Source organism: Salvia miltiorrhiza, chromosome 2 (assembly GCF_028751815.1).
Source record: "Salvia miltiorrhiza cultivar Shanhuang (shh) chromosome 2, IMPLAD_Smil_shh, whole genome shotgun sequence".
NCBI classification, from domain to species: Eukaryota; Viridiplantae; Streptophyta; class Magnoliopsida; order Lamiales; family Lamiaceae; genus Salvia; species Salvia miltiorrhiza.
This window is the reverse complement of record NC_080388.1, coordinates 15,161,097-15,181,586: the sequence shown is the minus strand read 5'-3', so window position 1 is coordinate 15,181,586 and position 20,490 is coordinate 15,161,097. Positions and strand designations below refer to the sequence as shown.

Sequence of the window (20,490 nt, the reverse complement as noted above, 5' to 3'; positions counted from 1 at the left end):
TGTTTTATGAGTATTTTATTTATTGAAATTGTTGGGCCGATTTCTTTATTTGATTGGGCTCCATAAATTATTTTAGTGAGTCCATTTTAAATTTTCTGATGGGTCCAATTATATATATCTATGCACTTGAACTAATTATTAATAAAATTGAAATTAATTAACCTTATTAATTCCTCATAGATTATTTATATTTTAATTAAATTATTAATTATTTTAAAAACTTTTAAACTTATTTATTTTATTTTATTCCACTAAATCATTACTCTTATATATACCTTTAAATTCTTTAATTGTTTCCATTAAGTTAAATTATTTGAATAAGAATCACTCTTAATTATTCCAACGATTATTTGGAATTAAGTGTTTATAAATAAGTATTTAATCCTTTTTTTTACAAATTTAAGGAGGGTGTATTCGTCGTGGAATTTGATGGATTTCTATGGATTTTAAAAGTCTGGGTGTATTCGTTCAAGACTTTTAAAAGTCTGTAGAAATCTGGGTGTATTCGTTCAAGACTTTTAAAAGTCCATATAAATCTGGGTGTATTCGTTCTAGACTTTTTAAAATCCATACAAATCTAGGTGTATTCGTTATTCCATTGACTTAAAATCCAGAATGACTTTCATGGATTTCATCCAAAAAATACACACGACGAAATTCGGCCAAGAACCACGAGAATTGAAATCCATGAAATTTTAAGCGAGCGCTGAGTTCCAGCGCCCGCAACCAAGAAGCCAGCGAGTGCTGGAACTCAGCAATCGTTGAGAGTGTCCAGCTAGCGCTGGGTGTGAGCGGGCGCTGGGTTCCCAGCGGCCGCTCGGTTGCCGCGGTCGCTGGGCCCAGGCAACGACAGAAGCGGAATCGCAGGAGAAGATGGACCTACTGTGGGAGGATTTCAATGAGGAATTACAGAGTTCCGCCAATTCTTCCGGTTCCGAATTCAGTGAAAAAACTAGTCAACATCATTGTGATGACTTTGCTAACATATATTATCAGTTTCTCTTAGTGTCGCCACCTGTTTGTTAAAATGTCTCACTGACTTCATCTGCTTTTTTTCATTGCTATCTTTTTCCGTGCACTTCTGTTATCGGATTGATTGATTTTAGGATGGAATAGTTTCAAGTTTGAAGCTGGTATTTTAACTCAGTTTTGATCTTCCCTTTTAAAAAAAATTATTAGTTTTGATCCCTGTTGCACAACTATGATTTCTCAATTTCTTAACCCGTGAGCTACATGTAATTAATTGTAAAGGTAAGTTTTGTTTCGTGAATGGAAAACGGTATGCTCGCATTCAATATTTTGTGCCACTGAAAGTAATCATCCGGTTAATTGATTTTACAGTTCATTAACTGCCATCAAAAGGGTGGATGAAATAGTGAAAAGAAAGTTTACAGAGTTCCATCTCTTCTGAATTCTGATTGGAGATCGAGTTTCCAATGTAAAGTCAGTGGTCGCTGGGTTTCCAGCGGGTGCTGGGATTCCGCGGGCGCTGGGTCTCTTCTAGCGGGCGCTGGTTTCATGGAATTCAATTCCAAAATTATCCCGTAAAGTCTTCGAAAATCAGTGAAAATCGGGGTGAAATCCAACCACGAATTCTTTGAAAGTCGTCTGGATTCTATGTGAATTCCATGGACTTTTTAAAGTCTGTGGAAATCCACAACGAATACACCCCCTGGTGAAGCATGGTTAAACGGAGATGGATTTTATCGGATAATTATTGTAAAATTATGAATTATACCTAGTGTTGCTTGGAGATTGAAAGAGAAGAGTAAGATCGAAAGCTTGAGAGGAAAGATGTTGTAGTATTAAGAGTGAAGATAGCGTAACGTTACAAAGAGCACGTAGGTAACTATTTATAGATTACACGTAAATGGTAGAATAGTAAATTCATCACTGGAGCATGCGTCTTGCGTGGTCAAGGGCATAATAGTAAAATTGCCCTCACGCGGGAGATTTTCCCACATTTCTAGTGATTCCTCTGGTGAAGACCGTCCCTCTGGCGAGAACGACTTCTCTGGTGTAGGTCGTTCTTCTGACAAGGCCCATTTCTCTGACTTCTCTGCGCGAGCCCGCTTCTCTGGCGGAGGCGGTTCCTTTGACAAAGGTGATTCCTCTGGCATAGTCCATTTCTTTGATGTATCCCTTCCACTGATGAGGCCCGTTTCCCTGATAAAGCCTGCTCCTCTAATTTATATTATTTTTCTACCCTACACATATTACTCCTCATCAACTACTCCCCCCTCTGGTCTGACTAGTTTGCTCTGGAGCAGAGTAACCTAGTCAGAGTAATCACCCGCATGGCTGACGTCATTCGCATTAACTGCCCGTCCTTTCACAGTGTACTTTCCCGTATTTCGAGGTTACTTTTTAACCTTCGCGTTGTTTCGTCTCTCCGTAAGAATTCTCGGCCGTCGATTATTTCCCTGATGCCACGTGTCATTCATCCCGTGTGTTGGTAGTTGCCCGCGTACATTTTCCTTAGTCGGTTCAAATTTTTACTCTCCACTATTCATCTTCTCCAGTTTTTTCGAATCCCTTCGACTACGATTTCCGGCGATCCTCTCCCTGTTCCGGCGTATTTCCTACGACCTCCCATTCCAGTCTTTACCGTCGATCTTTCTTTGATTTTAGGTAACTCGCGTATCCTCCTCTCCCTGTTTAGTGTAAAGTGATTTTGAGATTTCGTTGGTGCTCTGATTGAGCGTGAACCTTAGATTTTTAATTTTTTACGATAATGGCTTCCTCCTCCGCCCCTGTTACCCAACCTGACTTTTCCCCTTCCCCTTCTCCTTCTCCCGTAGCCTCTCCGATTGACTCTCCCCCTCCTTCGAACCCTAGTTCTCCCCAGGCTTCTCCGTCGGCCTCTGGATCTTCCCTCCCTGCTTCCGAAACCCCTAAAACTTCTAAGGGAAAGAGGAAAGCCCTTAGGTCGCCCAAATCCATACCCGAGTCCCGATTGAGCATGACGAGCATGCACAAGATGTGTGACCTATGTAGGCGGCCTGAGGGTTTGGAATTCGAATCCCAATCCAAAGCTTTAATGCCTGCTTTCGATAAACTGAACATGAATATGGTGGTCATCTGGCGAGCCCAGATAGATGCCGGTCTGAGGCTTCCCCCTCCTCCACTTCTAGTAAGCGTGGCCAACCACTTCAAAATCCCCTTTTACCAAATAGCTCCCTCCGCCATTCGGAGATTATACTGTTTTCATATTCTTTGCACCGCCCATGGTGTTAAAGATACCTTTAAATTGTTTAGCCAGACCCAATCCCTAAGATTGCAGAGGGGTCCCCTGTATAGTTTTGCTGCGCGTAAGAAATATCCCGCCCTTTTCCTGAATTCCCTAAGTTCTTATGATAAGGACTTTCTTCACTCCTACTGCTATGTGAAGACTACCTCCGGTACTTGGCACCAGTATGGCTCCCAAGAGCTGCGATGGCACACTTCCCGTACCAAATACCAGCCGGCCTCCCAAGGAATCCCCTGTGATCATGACCTGGGAGTGTTGAGCTACCTTAATGCCCTCCACAACCAAGAGCCATTCCCCTGCAAGGAATTTACTGAAAATCCCTCGGCTTTGGCAGCCAACGGCCTGTTTCCCCTGTACCCTCCTGGATCCATAGGTAAAATAGGCATTAGTAGCATATGTGAAAGTTATTTATTACCTTGCTTTTGTTGATGAAACCCCATTTTGTTTGCAGGGATGTCGTGGAGGAAAAAGTGCAGGTCTGAACTCTCCGCCGATCGTCCCTCTGGCGAAGGGGGACAGGGCTCTGGGCAGCCCATTGACCCCGGCGTGAATATCTCCGGACTGATACCCTCCGCACCCGCAGAGACCACTCCCACGCAACACTTCCCCCCGGGTAAGGGAAAGGACATGGACGTGCTACTCACGTTCAGCCCGAACAGTCAGAGGGCGAGGGGCTCTGGCTCGGGCCAAAGTGGAGGGCGATCCGCCATTCCTGTGGTGGATGTTGAGGATGTCGAGGATGAGATGCCCCTCTCCCGCTCACTCCGCAACATTCCCACTCCGGAATCCCGCCTAGTCCAAAGAAAGAGGAAAGCTGCTGCTCTGGACCTTGTAGAAAAGCGACGCAAGGAGAAACTGCAAAAGGGCAGCAGGCATGTGGATCCCGGGGCCGGGACGGCAGGTGAAATGGAGGCAGCAAACTCCGTGGATGCTGAGAGGGGTAAGGCATTGGCCCTGCCCGAGGAGGAATCGGAGGCCCCTGGTCCCAAGCCAGTTTCGTCCCTAAAGGGACGTGACTTTGTCAACACCCTACTCTCCCGCATCCATCCCAAGGACTGGGAGGCCACGCAGAAGGTGAAGAAGTCTGTGCTGGCAAATTCCCTCAGCCGCCTGGTGCTTCAGGTACCCTGCATTTTTTAACATATGTAACAGATTTCATCACTGACCTTCCCATTTCTCTGCCCTGACGGTTTTCCCTTCTTTTTCTGCAGCTTGAGTCCCAGGTCGGGGGGGTGATCCAGTGCATTGATGATTACGGTGCACTGGAGAGTGAATTGGAGGCGGAGAGGAAAAGGATGGCGGAGTGTAATGCCCCGACTTTTTATTAAGGATTATAGACTTTTAATTATTGATTTAAGGATTTCTTATGGTAATTAGGGTTCAGCATCCATTAATAAAATACGGACTTATGTGAATTTGATGATTACATACGTGATAATTTATTTTTATTTTTATTTCAACGGATGATGCACTCAAAATATATTTTGAGTCCATTAAGAGAATGATGGAGCTCAAAGATTTATTTTGAGTTTTCAAATCGAAAAAAAAAATTATGTATTTATTTATTTTTACCGAGAAATTTAGGAATGATGAGTTATAAAAATTTTCCATCAATATTTTTCTCAAATTATTTTCCTATGATGTATTTATAAATTGAGAGAGTGCACTAATGTTAGTGCTATTTATTCTAATTTTGATCACAAGAGTTTTATGCTCTAGCATTTTATTAATTGATGATTAGTCTTACATATATTTTTTTTCTTACACATGGGTTATTACTACACCACATTTTTATATTTACTTAATGTAACACCCCATTATCCTCCACTAATATTTTCTTTTCCCTACCACTAATCTTTTTCCCTACCATCACTAATATTTTCTTTTCCCTACCATCACTAATCTTTTCTTTTCCCTACCACTACTCCTACCTCTCCACCACACTACTCCTTTTCCCCCACCACTACATTCTTTCTCCCACTCTCACAACTTTTCTCCCACCATTATCACACTCCATAGAAGCCTTTGAAGCCCCAAGAGAAGTAGCAAAGCAAGGGAGAGTGTGGGAAAACTATAGAGTGAAGGTTGTGCTTCGAGGGTGAGTTTTTCTTTGCTTTTTCTCAACTGAAAATGCTTTATGGCCATGGATTTTTACACATTTGTGTGCTATATTATGTGAGGATATGTTTTATGATTTTGGATGATTATTTTGGTAGAGTTTATTGGGTGAAAAACCGTGCATGAGGTAAGGCAGCGAATCTGCCATAAGCACACTGCTCGGCAGTGTTTTCCAAGGCGATTCCAGCCATCCAAACGGTTCCCAAAAATTCCCAAATTAATTTTGTATCATCTTTCATATGTTTTCTAAACTTTGGTAAAATTTCAGAAGGTTTGGAGCTCTTATGATTTATTTATGAATTTGTAAACATCACTGCCCATCTGGAATACATTTTTGGTAAACAATCTTTGGGAGGCCATAAGTAAAGTTTCAATCGGTGAAAACCTTTGAAACTTGAATATGTCACTCTAGACTCCCGTATCTTTCTTTTGACATCGGTCTCACCATTTTTGAGTAAGGGAAACAACCGGTATAAATTCTTGAAATCTAGTTCTTATTCCTTGTACCATCCAGTAGATTTTACAAACCTACGACTTTGAGGTGGCAAAGGCCGACTTAAATCTTTGATTCTCAAGCCTATCTTTCTACTGAATATTCACTGACATGTTGGGAACTTACTTGTTCAGTTTTAGAATTTTTGGTGAAGCCTAAAGTGGTTTTTCCGATTTATGTTCTAAATCTGCCAAACTTGAACTCTTTTTGTGCACTGAACTTTAGATAGTCATATCTTCTAAACCATGAATGTTCTTGGAGTAAATCCAACTGTAGAGTGTTATGATCTCTCCCTAGTTTCCAGATTGACCCTTGGGGTTCCCAGTGGAGTTTTGTAAAGGGAGATATGAATTTTTAAAGAAAGCCCACTGACTTGGTTGTAATCTGGAAATCTGAAATTTTCAGATTTTTGCTTGTTAAATACCCATCTTTGAGAGGGCATATCTTGCTCGTTTGAATTTTTTTTCATTCGATTCAAATTGGAGAATGATCCTTGAAATGTCTAGTTTCCAGAATGTCTTTTGGAGCCTCATTTGGAGATCCGAGGCAGATTTGATGTCTGTTGCAAAACAACCTCTTAAGAGCTCAAGTTGTTGAATTATTTTCTTTCATGAAAGATTTAGTATATGTGCGTAACGAGTTTGGGACTATTTATTTTAAATGAGGTCCGTTCTTTTATTTAAATTATGATGGACTTTTAATGAATATTTTGGGATTAAACTCTTATTTCTTGATTTATATAAATATTTTTTTAAGGACTTATAAATATGAATTTCGTAGGCCTACTGACTTACTGTGATCGACGGTTTGTCGATGTCTAATAGCTTTGAAAATTTTATAGCAAGTCCCTACATGAGTCTTGAGTACCCTGGTAAAATTTCAAGCCATTCCAACTTCGTTTGATACTTCTTTAAAATGCAAAACCTAAACTGCACATTACTACCGAGAATTTCAGAGAACAGAGGAAAGAGTCATTCATTTCAGTAGCTTCCTGTGTGATCTAGATTTCCAAATTTTTATGGTATTAACCTTATTGTGTTAGCTAGATATCCACCAAAGTTGAGCCTAGTTTGACAACGTTTACTATTTTTCAAAAATCCAAGTTTTCGATTGTTCAAAACTGCCGAACATGGTAGATCGTGGTAAAAACGTCATATCTCTCAAACCACTTGGAGTTTTCGACTCTACTTTTTTTTATATGAAACTAGACTCGAAGATCTTTCTTTCGGTATGAGTCTCGAGTCCAGGAGATGTCGGAGTCAGAACAGATTAAATTTTGAAGTTGAGTCAGTGTAAAAACAGAGCATGTTTTGATGATGTTTGATTGTTATTCTTATGTGCCTTATGTGTTTGTGTTGCCTATGTGTTTGAATGAGATTAGACGAGGTATGATTGATTTTTGACTGTCTTTAATGTAACGAATTATGGATGCTAGAACCCTAAAACATTAAAAGATACCCTAGGCACGTAGAATTAGACTTTGTCTTATGACAATTTCTTCACGAACTTATCGACTCTTCATCAATGAAGGTCCGGGCGACAGAAAGTGAAGCCGAAGAAGAAACGACTCCACGCCAGCTTTAAGAACAATTGAGGTGGGCATTATTTTATTATTACGTATATAGAGATCCCCTGCGTGACGTAGGCCTCATATGCGAATATATATGCATGATATGTTTTGACTATTTATTCAGTTCTTATAAAATGCTTATATGTTCAATGCCCTTTATGAAAATGAAAATGTTATGAAAATGAAATGTTTATGAAATGATTGACTGCCAAAATGTTTATGTTTTTATATGTATCCTATCTGTGTTGGTTCGCCAACTTTAAAGGAAATCCAATTGGGATCCTATGCTAGACAAAGGTCGCTAGCTAGGGTTAACGTGTACACTCATGGAGATCGCGAGTCGCTTGCGACCGGTCTTGGCGTCCGTGGTAAGGAGGCCTCCTTCCCGGCGCGTGACAGAAAGGACAGATATGGATCATATAGACTGAAAATGGGATGCATCCACCTTTATGAAAATGAATGAAATGTTTTAGTAAGCGCAGGTCATTCAAGAAAACCCCTGTGTGTTACTGTTGGCAGTTCAATTTATATATGTATGCATGTTGTATTTTCGGCTTATGTCACTGAGTATTTTTATACTCAGCCCTGCATGTATTTCTAAATGTGCAGGTTGAGCAGGCGATGGAATGGATCGGTGTTGAGCGGATTTCCCTTTTGATGTTTATGTAATGAAACCTTGAGTATGCATCTCCATATGCATAACTCACACGTTTTTTCGCTGCAAACACTCTGACTTATTTATCATTTCTACTTGAACTTATTACTACTTCATTTTAATTAACTTTCAGTTGGGGTCTAATCGTTATGGCAGACTCATTTGTGAATTACCCAAGTGGTTATATATATATACCACTAGTTTGTTATTAATGTTGGTTACTTAGTAAATCCCCTTTAATTTCCGTTTCTTATTGTTCACCCCAAGTCATAACCCCGGTTAACCCGTCATTGGGATAGTGGGCTGTGACAGAGTGGTATCAGAGCAGTTCGTTTGCTCTGGCACTAGAAACCTTATTCTAAAAAGCCAAGTCTAGTTTGATTCACTAGACATACGTGGGTTAACCCGTCATTGGGATAGTGGGCTGTGACACGGAGCGCGACGAGCAAGTCGCTGGTACCGTGCAACGGTACAGCCAAACAGAGGCGGACGTGGCCGAGCTGAAGGCCAAGTCGGCACAGGCAGAAGTGGAGAAGGCCTCTGAGCTGGTGAGGGTTACGAAGAAGGGTCATGAGAGCCTTGCCAGATTCAAGGCGAGGTATGATGAGGAGTACAAGGAGGCCAAACGTGGCTAGAGGACGATCTGCACAGATGCTCAGAACCGCGGCTATGTCATGGGGGCTCGGGACCAGCGTCTGGAGTACTTCTTGTCCCCCCAAGGCCAGCATTTCCTGGGTATGATGCTGGAGGGTACCTTGGCAGCCTTCCAGCGGACTCCGGATTATCTGGAAGGCTTCGGGTCCATCTTCGCCTACGTGATAAAACAGACCGCGACAAAGGCGTTGGAGATGGCGGGGGTGGCCCCGGAGCAGATTGCTGCCCTGGACCTACCGGCCTTGATGGAGAACATCAAGGATGAGGATCTTAACCAACTGCTGGGGATCACTGTTGATTCTCCCAAGAAGCCGGAGTGGTGGTATCCGGTTTTGGAGAAAGCCCTTCCCTACTTTGCCTTTGGGGTCGGCTCTGATTCGGTGCCTGCCGCTCCGGTGTACACGCCTGCTTTCTGTGCTTCCCTGGTGGGCTTCGTGAACCGTCTGCGAGGTCCAGCTGCCAACAGCACCCGGGGGTTTTCACAATATAGTATGGAGTCTCCCATGCCCTCCGGTTTCCAGGCCTCATCCTTCGAGGATCCTACTTCTTCTTCCGCCGCGGTGGATCAGCTTTTTGCCCTGTACAAAGATGAAACAACATATGTGCAAGAAGCTTTGAAGCTGCTGGATGTGGAGGCCCGTCTCCCCAGGGTGAAAGACACTAGCACGCTGCCGGTTTTGGAGGTGGGAGGATCCTCTAGCCAGGCCCCTGCAGCTGTCGTCTCTGCCCCGGTTTCCTCTGTCCCTGCTCCGGACTCCTCCGTTCCTCCCTCTTGATGGCCCTGATCTCCCTTTTTCTGATCTGCCTACTATTTTTTGTAATCTGAGTCTTATAAATATTTTTAATACTTATTTTGCTCCCGCTGTATATTCTGCCGTTTTGGCTATATCAATGAAGTTTCTTCATCACTTGACTTGCTTTTAAATTTCCACGCTGGTCCTGCTTTCCTTCGCATTTTATCTTAGTTTGTTGTTTGCTGATGTTGATGTTTACATTCCCGAGCCTTGAGCTATGATGTATGTTTTTGTGAAGTAGGATAAAATGTTTGTTTTTTGTTGAAGTGTTTGTGATTCCTTTGAGTAGCTTCCCCAACTATGCTTTCTGCTTGATGCTTCTGAATGATCCTTCTTAATGATTCTTCTAAATGGTTCTTCTGATTTCCTCTGCCAGGAACGTCTTGGATCCAGCCCTCTCTGACTACCCTGAGCCTTTCTCTGATCTCCCCTTCTGGGATTTCTCTGTCTCCTTCTTTGAGGGTTCCTCTGACTACTGCTTTGAGGATTTCTTTGACTCTTTCTGGGCCATCCCTTTGCCGCTTCCCTTGCTGCTTCCCTTTACTGCTAGCTGGAACACTCTGCGCGGAGCATGGAAGACCCGGGGGGTGCGACCAACTTTCGCGGCTTACGATTGAACAGTAACTCTCTGCGCGGAGCATGGAAGACCCGGGGGGTGCGACCAACTTTCGTGGCTTACGATTGAACAGTAATCCCCTGCACGGAGCATGGAAGACCCTGGGGGTGCAACCAACTTTCGTGGCTTACGGTTAAACAGTAACCCTCTGCGCGGAGCATGGAAGACCTGGGGGGTGCGACCAACTTTCGTGGCTTACGATTGAACAGTAACCCCCTGCACGGAGCATGGAAGACCCTGGGGTGCAACCAACTTTCGTAGCTTACGGTTAAACAGTAACCCTCTGCGAGGAGCATGGAAGACCCGGGGGGTGCGACCAACTTTCGCGGCTTACGATTGAACAGTAACCCCCTGCACGGAGCATGGAAGACCCTGGGGGTGCAACCAACTTTCGTGGCTTACGGTTAAACAGTAACCCTCTGCGCGGAGCATGGAAGACTCGGGGGGTGCGACCAACTTTCGCGGCTTACGATTGAACAGTAACCCCTTGCACGGAGCATGGAAGACCCTGGGGGTGCAACCAACTTTCGTGGCTTACGGTTGAGATGATTCCTCTGCTCTGCCCTTGATGTTTGCTTTTCCCTTGATTCGCTGAGAGGCGATTTTGCCTTTGTTTCCCCTTGACTTGCTAAGCAGCTATTTTGCCTTTGTTTCCCTTGACTTGCTAAGCAGCAATTTTGAATTTGTTTCTCCCTTGCCTTGCTAAGCAGCAATTTTGAATTTGTAAATTGTGGACTACGGGTATACACCCTACTCCCCCCTCTGGTGACATGTGCAATGCTCTGCATGAACATGTTTAAGTAGAATATGCAAGTTAAAAAGCGATAATGTAAAATAAATGAGCCAACACCAGGGAATTCCCTAGAACCACGTATCTGATTTTATTGATATCATGGCCCCGAACCTCGTTAAAACCCCTGTGGGGAAAAAGAGTATTCGGTCTATAATTTGTCGTGTCATCTAAGCAACATTACACATAGAACTTTTTCAAAGTATTGATGTTCCACGGTCTGGGGAGAGCTCTGCCGTCTGGATCCGACAGAGTGTACGCTCCACCGCCCAAGACCTCGGTGATAATGAAGGGACCCTCCCAATTGGGTTCAAATTTGCCCACTGGCTTCAGTGCATCGGCTCTCTTGAGAACTAGGTCGCCCTTAGCTAGCTTCCGTGCTCTGACCCTTTTGTCGTATCCAGCCTTGATGATGCTTTTGTACTTCGCTGCTCTGATCTGAGCTTCTTCCTTCTGTGCCTCCACAAGATCGAGCTCTGTTCTTCGGAGTTCGGAATTGTGCTCTGTATCGTAGGTAGTGATGCGATAGGACTCCAATCTGGCCTCCGCTGGTATCACTGCATTGGATCCGTATACCAGGGTGAAAGGCGCCTCACCTGTTGCCGTCTTTGGGCTAGTTCGGTAGGCCCAAAGGACGGTATCCAACTCCTCGACCCATTTCCCTCTGCTCTAATTCAGCCGCTTTTTGATGCCCTCGCAAATTGATCTGTTTGCTAGCTCCACTTGCCTATTCGCTTGAGGATGAGCTACGGACACGAAACGCTGGGTGATGTCCATTCTGTCATAAAAATCCGCAATTCTCTGCCCTGTAAACTGGGTTCCATTGTCCGACACAATGATCCTTGGGATGCCAAATCTGCAACATATGTTCCGCCAAATGAATCGCTCCACTGTCACCTCGTCGATCTTCCCCACGGCCTCGGCCTCGACCCATTTGGAGAAATAATCCACTGCCACTATGAGGAAACACTTGCCCCCTGGTGCCGTGGGCAACTTCCCAACGATATCTATGCCCCACTTGTCAAAGGGGCATGCAGCATACATGACGCCCATGGTTTCCCCTGGGACGTTGATTCTCCCAGCATGTCTTTGGCAAGCCTCACATTTGCGGATGAACTCCCTGGCATCTTTGTTGATGTTAGGCCAATAGAACCCTGCCCGAATGATTTTTCGTACGAGATCACGGAATCCCGTGTGACCACCACAGCAACCTGCATGAATTTCTTTCAAAGCAAAATTAGCCTCTTCGGGAGATAAGCATTTTAACAAGAGTTGGGTAAAAGATCGCTTGTATAGTTGATCATTGATGAAACAGTAATTCTCGTAGCGAGCCCTCTGATTGGATTCTTTGCTCAAGCGTTCCCCTGTCTTAAGAAAGTGTATGATTGGGGCCCGCCAGTCATCCTTTATTTCGACTGAGAAAACCTGTGAAGTCCCCATTTCTCTGGTATCACAGAGCAATATGATCTCATCATTCCATGTCTGTTCCACCGCGCTGGCCATGCCCGCCAGTAAGTCTGCTTTTGTGTTCTCTTCTCGGGAAATCTGCTCGATTTTGAACTCCATGAATTTTTATTTCATTTCGTTGATTTTGCAGTGGTATGCTTTCATCCGCTGGTCCTTGACATGATAAGCCCCCGACAGTTGTTGAGCCACTAACTGGGAATCGGTTCTGATGATAACACATTCAGCCTTCAGCTCTGACAGAATGTGCGCTCCTCTGACCACAGCTTCATACTCGGCTTCGTTGTTGGACATCCGGCAAGTGAATTTGATAGCAAATTGATATATCCCACATCCTGGTGAGATGATGTACACCCCAATTCCACACCCTTCCTTTGTAACTGACCCATCAACAAAGGCGATCCAAAACTCTTGCATAGGACGGCGAGTAGTTTCTTGAATGAAATTCGCCAGAGCTTGTGCTTTGATTGCTGTTCTCGGCTCATATTCCACATCGTACTCCCCCAGCTCCACGGCCCACTTGACCATTCTCCCTGATAAATCCGGTCGCCCCAACACTTGTTTGAAAGGTAGAGCAGTGCGCACCACTACCCGATGTGATAAGAAATAAGGCCTCAACTTCCGGGCTGTGACCATGACTGCCAGAGCAGCCTTTTCAATCTCAGTGTAGTTTAACTCGGGGCCCTGGATGATTCTGCTGACAAAGTAGATTGGCCTTTGGTGATTTCCCTCTTCTCGGATAAGCACAGAGCTAACCGATTCTTCTCCCACCGCTATGTATAGATACAACGTTTCTCCCGGGACTGGCTTGGTCAGAGTTGGGAGCTTTGCCAAATATGCTTTGAGATCCTCAAATGCCGCTCGACATTCCGCTGTCCATAGAAATTTGGTCCCTTTCCTTAAGATTTTGAAGAACGGCATGCTGCGCTCTACCGATCGCGAGATAAACCTGCTCAGAGCAGTGATTTGCCCGTTCAGAGTCTGTACTTCCTTTATCCCTCTGGGTGGTGTCATTTCCATGATAGCTTTGACTTTCTCTGTATTGACTTCGATCCCTGCGGGAGTGACTTTGTAGCCCAAGAATTTCCCTATGGTGACTCCAAAAGTGCACTTTGCTGGGTTCAGCATGAGCCGATTATTTTTGATGACTGTGAAGACCTCCTCCAGGTCAGAGACATGATCCTCCACTCTGACACTCCGCACCAACATGTCATCAACATATACTGATATGTTCTTTGAAAGTTGCTCTTTAAAGATTTTCTCCATCATTCGTTGGTACGTGGCCCCTGCATTCTTTAACCCAAATGGCATGCTCTTCCAACCATAAACTCCACAACATACGGCAAAAGCCGTTTTAGCAATGTCCCCCCTATGCATTTTCACTTGGTGATAACCCTGGTACGCATCCATCATTGACAAGAGCGCGCAATCGGAGGTAGAGTCAACTAACTGATCAATCATCGGCAGAGGATAATGGTCCATTGGGCAAGCAGCATTCAAATCTCTATAGTCCACACACATCCGCCAAGTGTTCGTCTTTTTTGCTACCATCACAGCATTTGATATCCACTCTGGATATTGGACTTCCTCAATATGCCCAGCATCCAACAGCCCTTGAACCTGTTCCCTGATCGCGGCGTCCTTCTCGGCACCAAAATGCCTTGTTCTCTGTTTTACTGGCTTAACCTTCGGATCCACATTAAGGCAATGTTCTGCCAACCCTCTGTCTATTCCCTTCAAATCGGCTGTGCTAAAGACAAACATATCCGCGTTCCTTCGTAGGCAATTGGTCAATTCCTCTGTAGTTTGCTCATCCATGGAAGACCCTATCTTGGTCTGAAAGCCCTCTCGCCCGGGGAATAATTCTATCATATTGCATACATCACTGGTGGAGACCAGGGTGGTCTTCTCTGCACTGTCCCTGTCTTTTAATAAACCCGCCAGCTCCTGACGCTCCTCTGCCAGCGCATTCACTTCGCCCACTTTTCCCTTTTTCCGAGTATCCGGTCCCTCTGTTATTCTTTTCCTTTTTTGCCCCGAGGAGTGTGTAAGCATCTGTACGTGGCATGCTTTCGATGCCCTTTGGTCACCCCAGACCTCGCTCACTCGTCCCCCGCCGATGGGGAATTTCATCTTTAGATGGAACATGGAGATTACTGCTCTGAACGCCGTCAAGGCGGGACGACCGAGTATCACATTGTAGGATGGTTTCGGCATATCCACTACCAAGAATCGCACTACCCTAGTTTTGCTGCTAGCGGCTGCGCTGCCGAGATTTAACGACAATTCCACGAAACCTAATGGCATGACCATTTCTCCCCCGAATCCGAATAAAGGGGCGTTCGTTGGTTCAATATGGGCTTCAACTCCCATGTTCTGGAGGCATTCCAGATATAGGATATTCACTGCACTACCCGAGTCTACAAAGATACGGTGAACAATGCAGCCGGCTATGTCTGCCATGATAACTAGCGCGTCGTCATGTGGGTACATAAGCGTCCGTAGATCCTCTGCCCCGAAGCTGATGACCGGTTCCTCTGCCGCACCCGTGACTTCCATCACCTGCTTAGGGTAGTATCCTGATTTTACTGCTCGCACAACTTGTTTCTTGGCTCTGTTGGACGTGGGCGTCCCATTTTCTCCACAAATCATGTGGACCTCCCTTCTGTACGGGAAATGAGGTTCCCGTCCCTGTACCGCTCCCCTCCTATTATCGCGGTTATCTTCCGGCCGACGGTCCCGATTATTCCCCTACTCTTGTCGCTATTCATTCCTCTGTTCTGGCCTCTGTGCCTGGGCTTCATTCCCTCGGACTATAAATTGATCCAAGTTACCTGCCCGCACCAGAAACTCCAACTGATGCTTCAGATGCCCGCAATGTTTGGTAAAATGCCCATAGGCATTGTGATACTCGCACAGTTTGTTATTGGGTCCCTGTTGGGGCTGCCCATCTCTGTAAGTCCCAGGCGCCCTGAAAAACGGTTGATTCTTGATTAAATGGAAGATCTCCTCTTGTGGCTTGTTCAAAGGGGTGTACTCGTCGAAACGAGTAACTTCATTCACGGTGCGCTGTTGGCGGGGTGGTCCCTCTACTTGGGGAGGAGGTACTCTCGGGGGTAACCCTCTGAAAGGGGCCCTATCCTAGTGTCGCTGCCTCTCTGGTGCTTCCTCGGCTCGTTTAGCCTTATGTTTGTCATTTTCAGCCTTCCTTGCCATCCTGGCATCCTCCAACTGTAAATACCCCGGTAGTCTAGACATGATGTCGTCGAAGTCCCTGGCCGGTCTGATTTGCAGTTCATCAAAGAAGAGCCCCGGCTTTAGCCCTCTGACGTAGGCACAATTCTTGATCTGGGATTCTGCCTCTGGCACCTCCAGAGCGACGAGATTGAACCTGGCAGTATACTCCCGCAGTGTCTCATTCTGGTCCTGTTTGATATCCATCAGTGAAAGAGCTGACTTCCCAACTCTTCGCGAGCTTGCGAACTGCCTCAGAAAATGCACTTGTAATTCCTCAAACGAACGGATGGAATTTGGGGCAAGCGTCCCAAACCACAACTGGGCGGGGCCAGTCAGTGTGGTGGAGAATATACGGCACTTGATGCCCTCAGTATACATGTGTAGAGTAACCAGTCCCTCAAACCGATTGAGGTGTACCTCTGGATCAGTGGTACCATCGTAGTCCAGAGAAATGGGTTTGTAGCTTCTTGGCAGAGTATCCGCCAGGATGTCGTCGGAGAAAGGACTGCGGTTGTTGATGGGGTGGAACCTTGACGTCTTGGCCCTCTTGTCCTCCTTGTATCTCCCATGTTCTCTTCTTTCCTTCGGCGCGTCATGGGCATGACGCTTATGCACCCTATGATCCTGTTTTCCAGAGGAGTACTCCTGCTTCCTGCCCTCTGATCTCCTGGTCTATTGTGACTTCTCTGACCGGTGTGATTTCTCTGACCGGTACGACTTCTCTGCCCTGTGGGACTTCTCTGACCTCTGCGCCCTGTCATCCTTCTGGGACTTCTCCCTTAGTGAGTTCTCCAGGTCCTCGAGCTGGTGTTTTAATTGTGATACTTGGTTTTTCAGTCGCACATTCTCCCTCGGCCTCTCCTCCTCGAATATGGGGGAAATGGATTGACTATCAGACTCATCAACCCCCTCCCTTCTGACAACGCTATTAAGCCTGACTCGGCTCCCCTCTGGCCTCTTCTCTAATTCCCTATCAGCGGGAACCCTCTGAATTTCCCCAGGCATCACAGCTTGTTTGTTGATTATCGGATTATTTACCTCCAGAGCAGCGGGAGGTGGGGCCTCAGTGTCCTGTGGGTTGAGCCCTCCCAGCAGGGGAGTTGTGGCGGGGATAGTGGACAACATGGGAGTCCCCAAAGCCTGGCGCATGGTAGCGTAGTTGAGCAGGGCCATCATTTGCTCTGCCAGTCCAAAGTTTAGCGATCCACCACCAGATGTGGGGACCAAGCTTGGCATGTCGGAACCCGGTGTCACCAGAGCAGATCCCTTCAAGATATCACTATACTCCAGGAAATAAACCCAGGGCAAAAACCGAATTAACGGAGGACAAACGGCAGAGATTTCCCCTTGGAATTCATATTAGGATCCAGCAGAAGAAACAGACCATCAGGAAAACCAAATAAAGAAATCCGAAGACAGGCATAAACAAAGCAACAACCAAGAGATTTGTTAGCAAAACACGTTAGGTGCAGTAAAAAATTAAGATTACACGAGGGAACACGAAAATCACGACCCATAATTACCACGCTTATACGTAAAATAACCGTAAATCCACGATGAAAAACCCCGAAAAGCAAAAACAGAGTGTGAATCAACAATTCACTGGTGCAATTCGTTAGATCCGTAAGGAAAACACAAATAATGCTAAGAAACACTGCAACAGCACACACTCATCCCGATCATGCGTAAAATAATCACAAATTGACACCCGATCTTCGATCCCCATCCCCTTCCCATCATGCACATGCAGGAAAAAAACACAGAAAGCGCAGATCTCAAAGGCTCGTAGGTAGAGCAGCCCGGGAAACACGATTATGGACTCGAATTCACTTGGGTAACCAGATTATCAGCTCGATCAGTGCCTGCGCACGCAAATCCGACCGTAATTACGGATCTACATGCGCCGGCGAACAAAACTCACGTCCTAGCCCATTTTTCCCACAAACGGCGCCAGATGGTGAAGCATGGTTAAACGGAGATGGATTTTATCGGATAATTATTGTAAAATTATTAATTATACCTAGTGTTGCTTGGAGATTGAAAGAGAAGAGTAAGATCGAAAGCTTGAGAGGAAAGATGTTGTAGTATTAAGAGTGAAGATAGCGTAACGTTACAAAGAGCACATAGGTAACTATTTATAGATTACATGTAAAGGGTAAAATAGTAAATTCATCACTGGAGCATGCGCCTTGCGTGGTCAAGGGCATAATAGTAAAATTGCCCTCACGCGGGAGATTTTCCCACATTTCTAGTGATTCCTTTGGTGAAGACCGTCCCTCTGGCGAAAACGACTTCTCTGGTGTAGGTCGTTCTTCTGACAAGGCCCATTTCTCTGACTTCTCTGCGCGAGCCCGCTTCTCTGGCGGAGGCGGTTCCTCTGACAAAGGTGATTCCTCTGGCATAGTCCATTTCTTTGATGTATCCCTTCCACTGATGAGGCCTGTTTCCCTGATAAAGCCTACTCCTCTGATTTATATTATTTTTCTGCCCTGCACATATTACTCCTCATCACCCCCATAAGTATTTTAAAATTTTCTTTTGCAATTAATAAAATTGTAATATTTTTGCGTCACAAAATTTTTGGTTGGAAATAGTTAATGTTAAATGTTATTAAGAAATGAAAATGATTGAAAATATTTAAAATGATTTATTATATTCTTTTATAATTTTAATTTCATTTTTAAAAAAAAAGTAATTGGCAATATAGATATATTTAACATTTATTGAATTTCACAGTACAAATTATTTGTAACTTGGTTGTTAGCATACAAAAATGAAGGAATTATGGTTGGAGTAGTTAGAAAAAATGAAAAAAAAATTTGTTTTACAAAATTTAAAGGACATTGAGTATATGCAATTTGTTGTAAGAAAGATTATAAAAAGAAAACCAATTGTTTCAAAATACATATAAAAATTATTAAATGAAAAATTAAAATTAAGATTATGAGAAAATATAACGAAATATATTTCTACAAAACTGCAGGCTTGGGAACTTAAAACAACAAACTATAAATATATAACAAAGCAATACATGTACCATCAATGTAACAGCTCGGCTTCAGACTTGACGGCTGTCCCCACAGACCAACACGAGTCGTTTCTAGCGTGTTTTGTCCTCACTCACACGCTCCCCGAGAAACTTTCCAGGGGGTCACCCATCCCGGAATTGCTCCAAGCCAAGCACGCTTAACCTTGTAGTTTCTTCCACATGGGCACCAGAAAAGAAGATGCATCTTGTTGATATGAGTAGCACCTATCAAATCATTTAAGCTCTCCTCGAATATGCAGTCCGATACCTGCATATTCTCGGAATCCCTCTCGTTCGGGTGTGTTCCGGTTCATCCATGTGCCCCTCCGCTTGGAAGTCTTAATCGGAGCCGCTCCTTGTCCGTGCCTCTTTTGCACCGGCGATCACTCCGCACTTCGTCCCCGGGCGTCACAAGCCCACCAGCTTCCGCTTGGTTCGTCCTCGAACCACACCGTACTGGGAATTATGTGTTGTACATATTTTAAATCAATAGCTTTGAGAATTATGTCACTTGAAAATTAGACAACTTGTCGTTGTGTATTGTAAGTTGTCTACTCATGAGTTTTAAAAGGGATTGCTTATGATTATTCAATATCAAAGTAATTCATCGTTAAAGCGGATTTCTTCTTTTTCCCAGTCACATCTTCCCCGACTTAACTATACACTAGCTTAGGTCGGGCTGTGACAATCAATCAGATTGATAATATTTACTTAGAAGCTTAGGCCAAATTACAGCAGTTTATGTGGAACAAAACATAACAGTTTAGAAGCCAAAAGTAGATTAGTTTGTGTTGAACAAAACATAAGAGGTTTTAAAGTTAATACACACCATGCAACTAATAGACATACTATGAACTAGCGAGGAGGTTGTTCTGAGTTTTGCACCAGTGAACTATTTACCCAAAAAGATGACAAACATAAACATTGTACAAATGTTGGTCTTCAAATTCGATTTGATGCTTCAAGTACTGCACAAAATTACACAAATATAGGTTGTTATTATCAATATGTATATGAGTAAAATAAATATATGTGGCAGAAAATTCTTACGCAGTGGATTTTTTCTTCTGCACAATGATAGTGTTTTTTGTCCAATGGAAGGAGATAATGTACTCATCATCGTTCACCAATGGGATGCTGCGTGCAAATTCGGACTATTTCCCAGCCAGTTCATGAATGTAGTTGGGTGGACGTCTCTTCACCAATTTCATTTTCCACTTCTTTTTATTGCCTTCATATTGAACTGTCATTGATTTTTTCTGCTCTAGGCATGCTTCTTTCACAAAGATTTTCTGCAGTACCTGTATAATATGTGATATACGTTAGTATATCATTTCTATGCGAATTTGCTTTGATAAATTCAGCTATAAGTAGTTTTTTTTACCAGTTTGCAACGGTGAGAGTTGTTGAATTTGAAATCAAAGTAAGGACCAACCTCAGATTCAGTTTCTGCAAATTATATTATTAATGTATTTTCTAACTGCAAATAATATATAAGGATAGAGTAATTAGTTAACTTATTGATGGAAACCGCATGTGCCATTTGTGAAGGTTTGACATCTGAAATGAAATAAACATGAATTTTTTTTGTACATATTGTAATTCATCAGCTGTATGATATAATCATATTTCTTTTACCGTTGTTCGAAGCTTTGCGCTTTTGTCTACCATCTTTGTCGTACACAATAGCAAGCAATCATTTTGGAGCAGTGAGGTGCAATAAAACATAATCATTTCAAGTTGGTTTCACAGTGTGTTAGAATTTCTTCACCTTTCCTAGGTACCAAATTTTCTTACTTCCTGATCTGTTTTCATATCTCA

At 44.0% G+C, this 20,490-nt stretch overlaps 1 protein-coding gene and 1 long non-coding RNA gene across 2 annotated transcripts; one reads left to right on the top strand and one right to left on the bottom strand.

The window, feature by feature from the left end:
- Positions 1 to 5,166: 5,166 nt before the first annotated feature.
- LOC131011331 (uncharacterized) lies at positions 5,167 to 8,298 on the top strand. Its single transcript, XR_009096864.1, has 3 exons — positions 5,167 to 5,348; positions 7,392 to 7,456; positions 8,041 to 8,298. It is a non-coding gene; the product is annotated as an uncharacterized LOC131011331 (long non-coding RNA).
- A 4,214-nt stretch (positions 8,299 to 12,512) lies between these two features.
- On the bottom strand, positions 12,513 to 15,056 carry LOC131008041 (uncharacterized). Its single transcript, XM_057934944.1, has one exon. It carries the CDS (start codon positions 15,054 to 15,056, stop codon positions 12,513 to 12,515), a length of 2,544 nt encoding a protein of 847 aa, XP_057790927.1.
- Between the last annotated feature and the right edge of the window lie 5,434 nt (positions 15,057 to 20,490).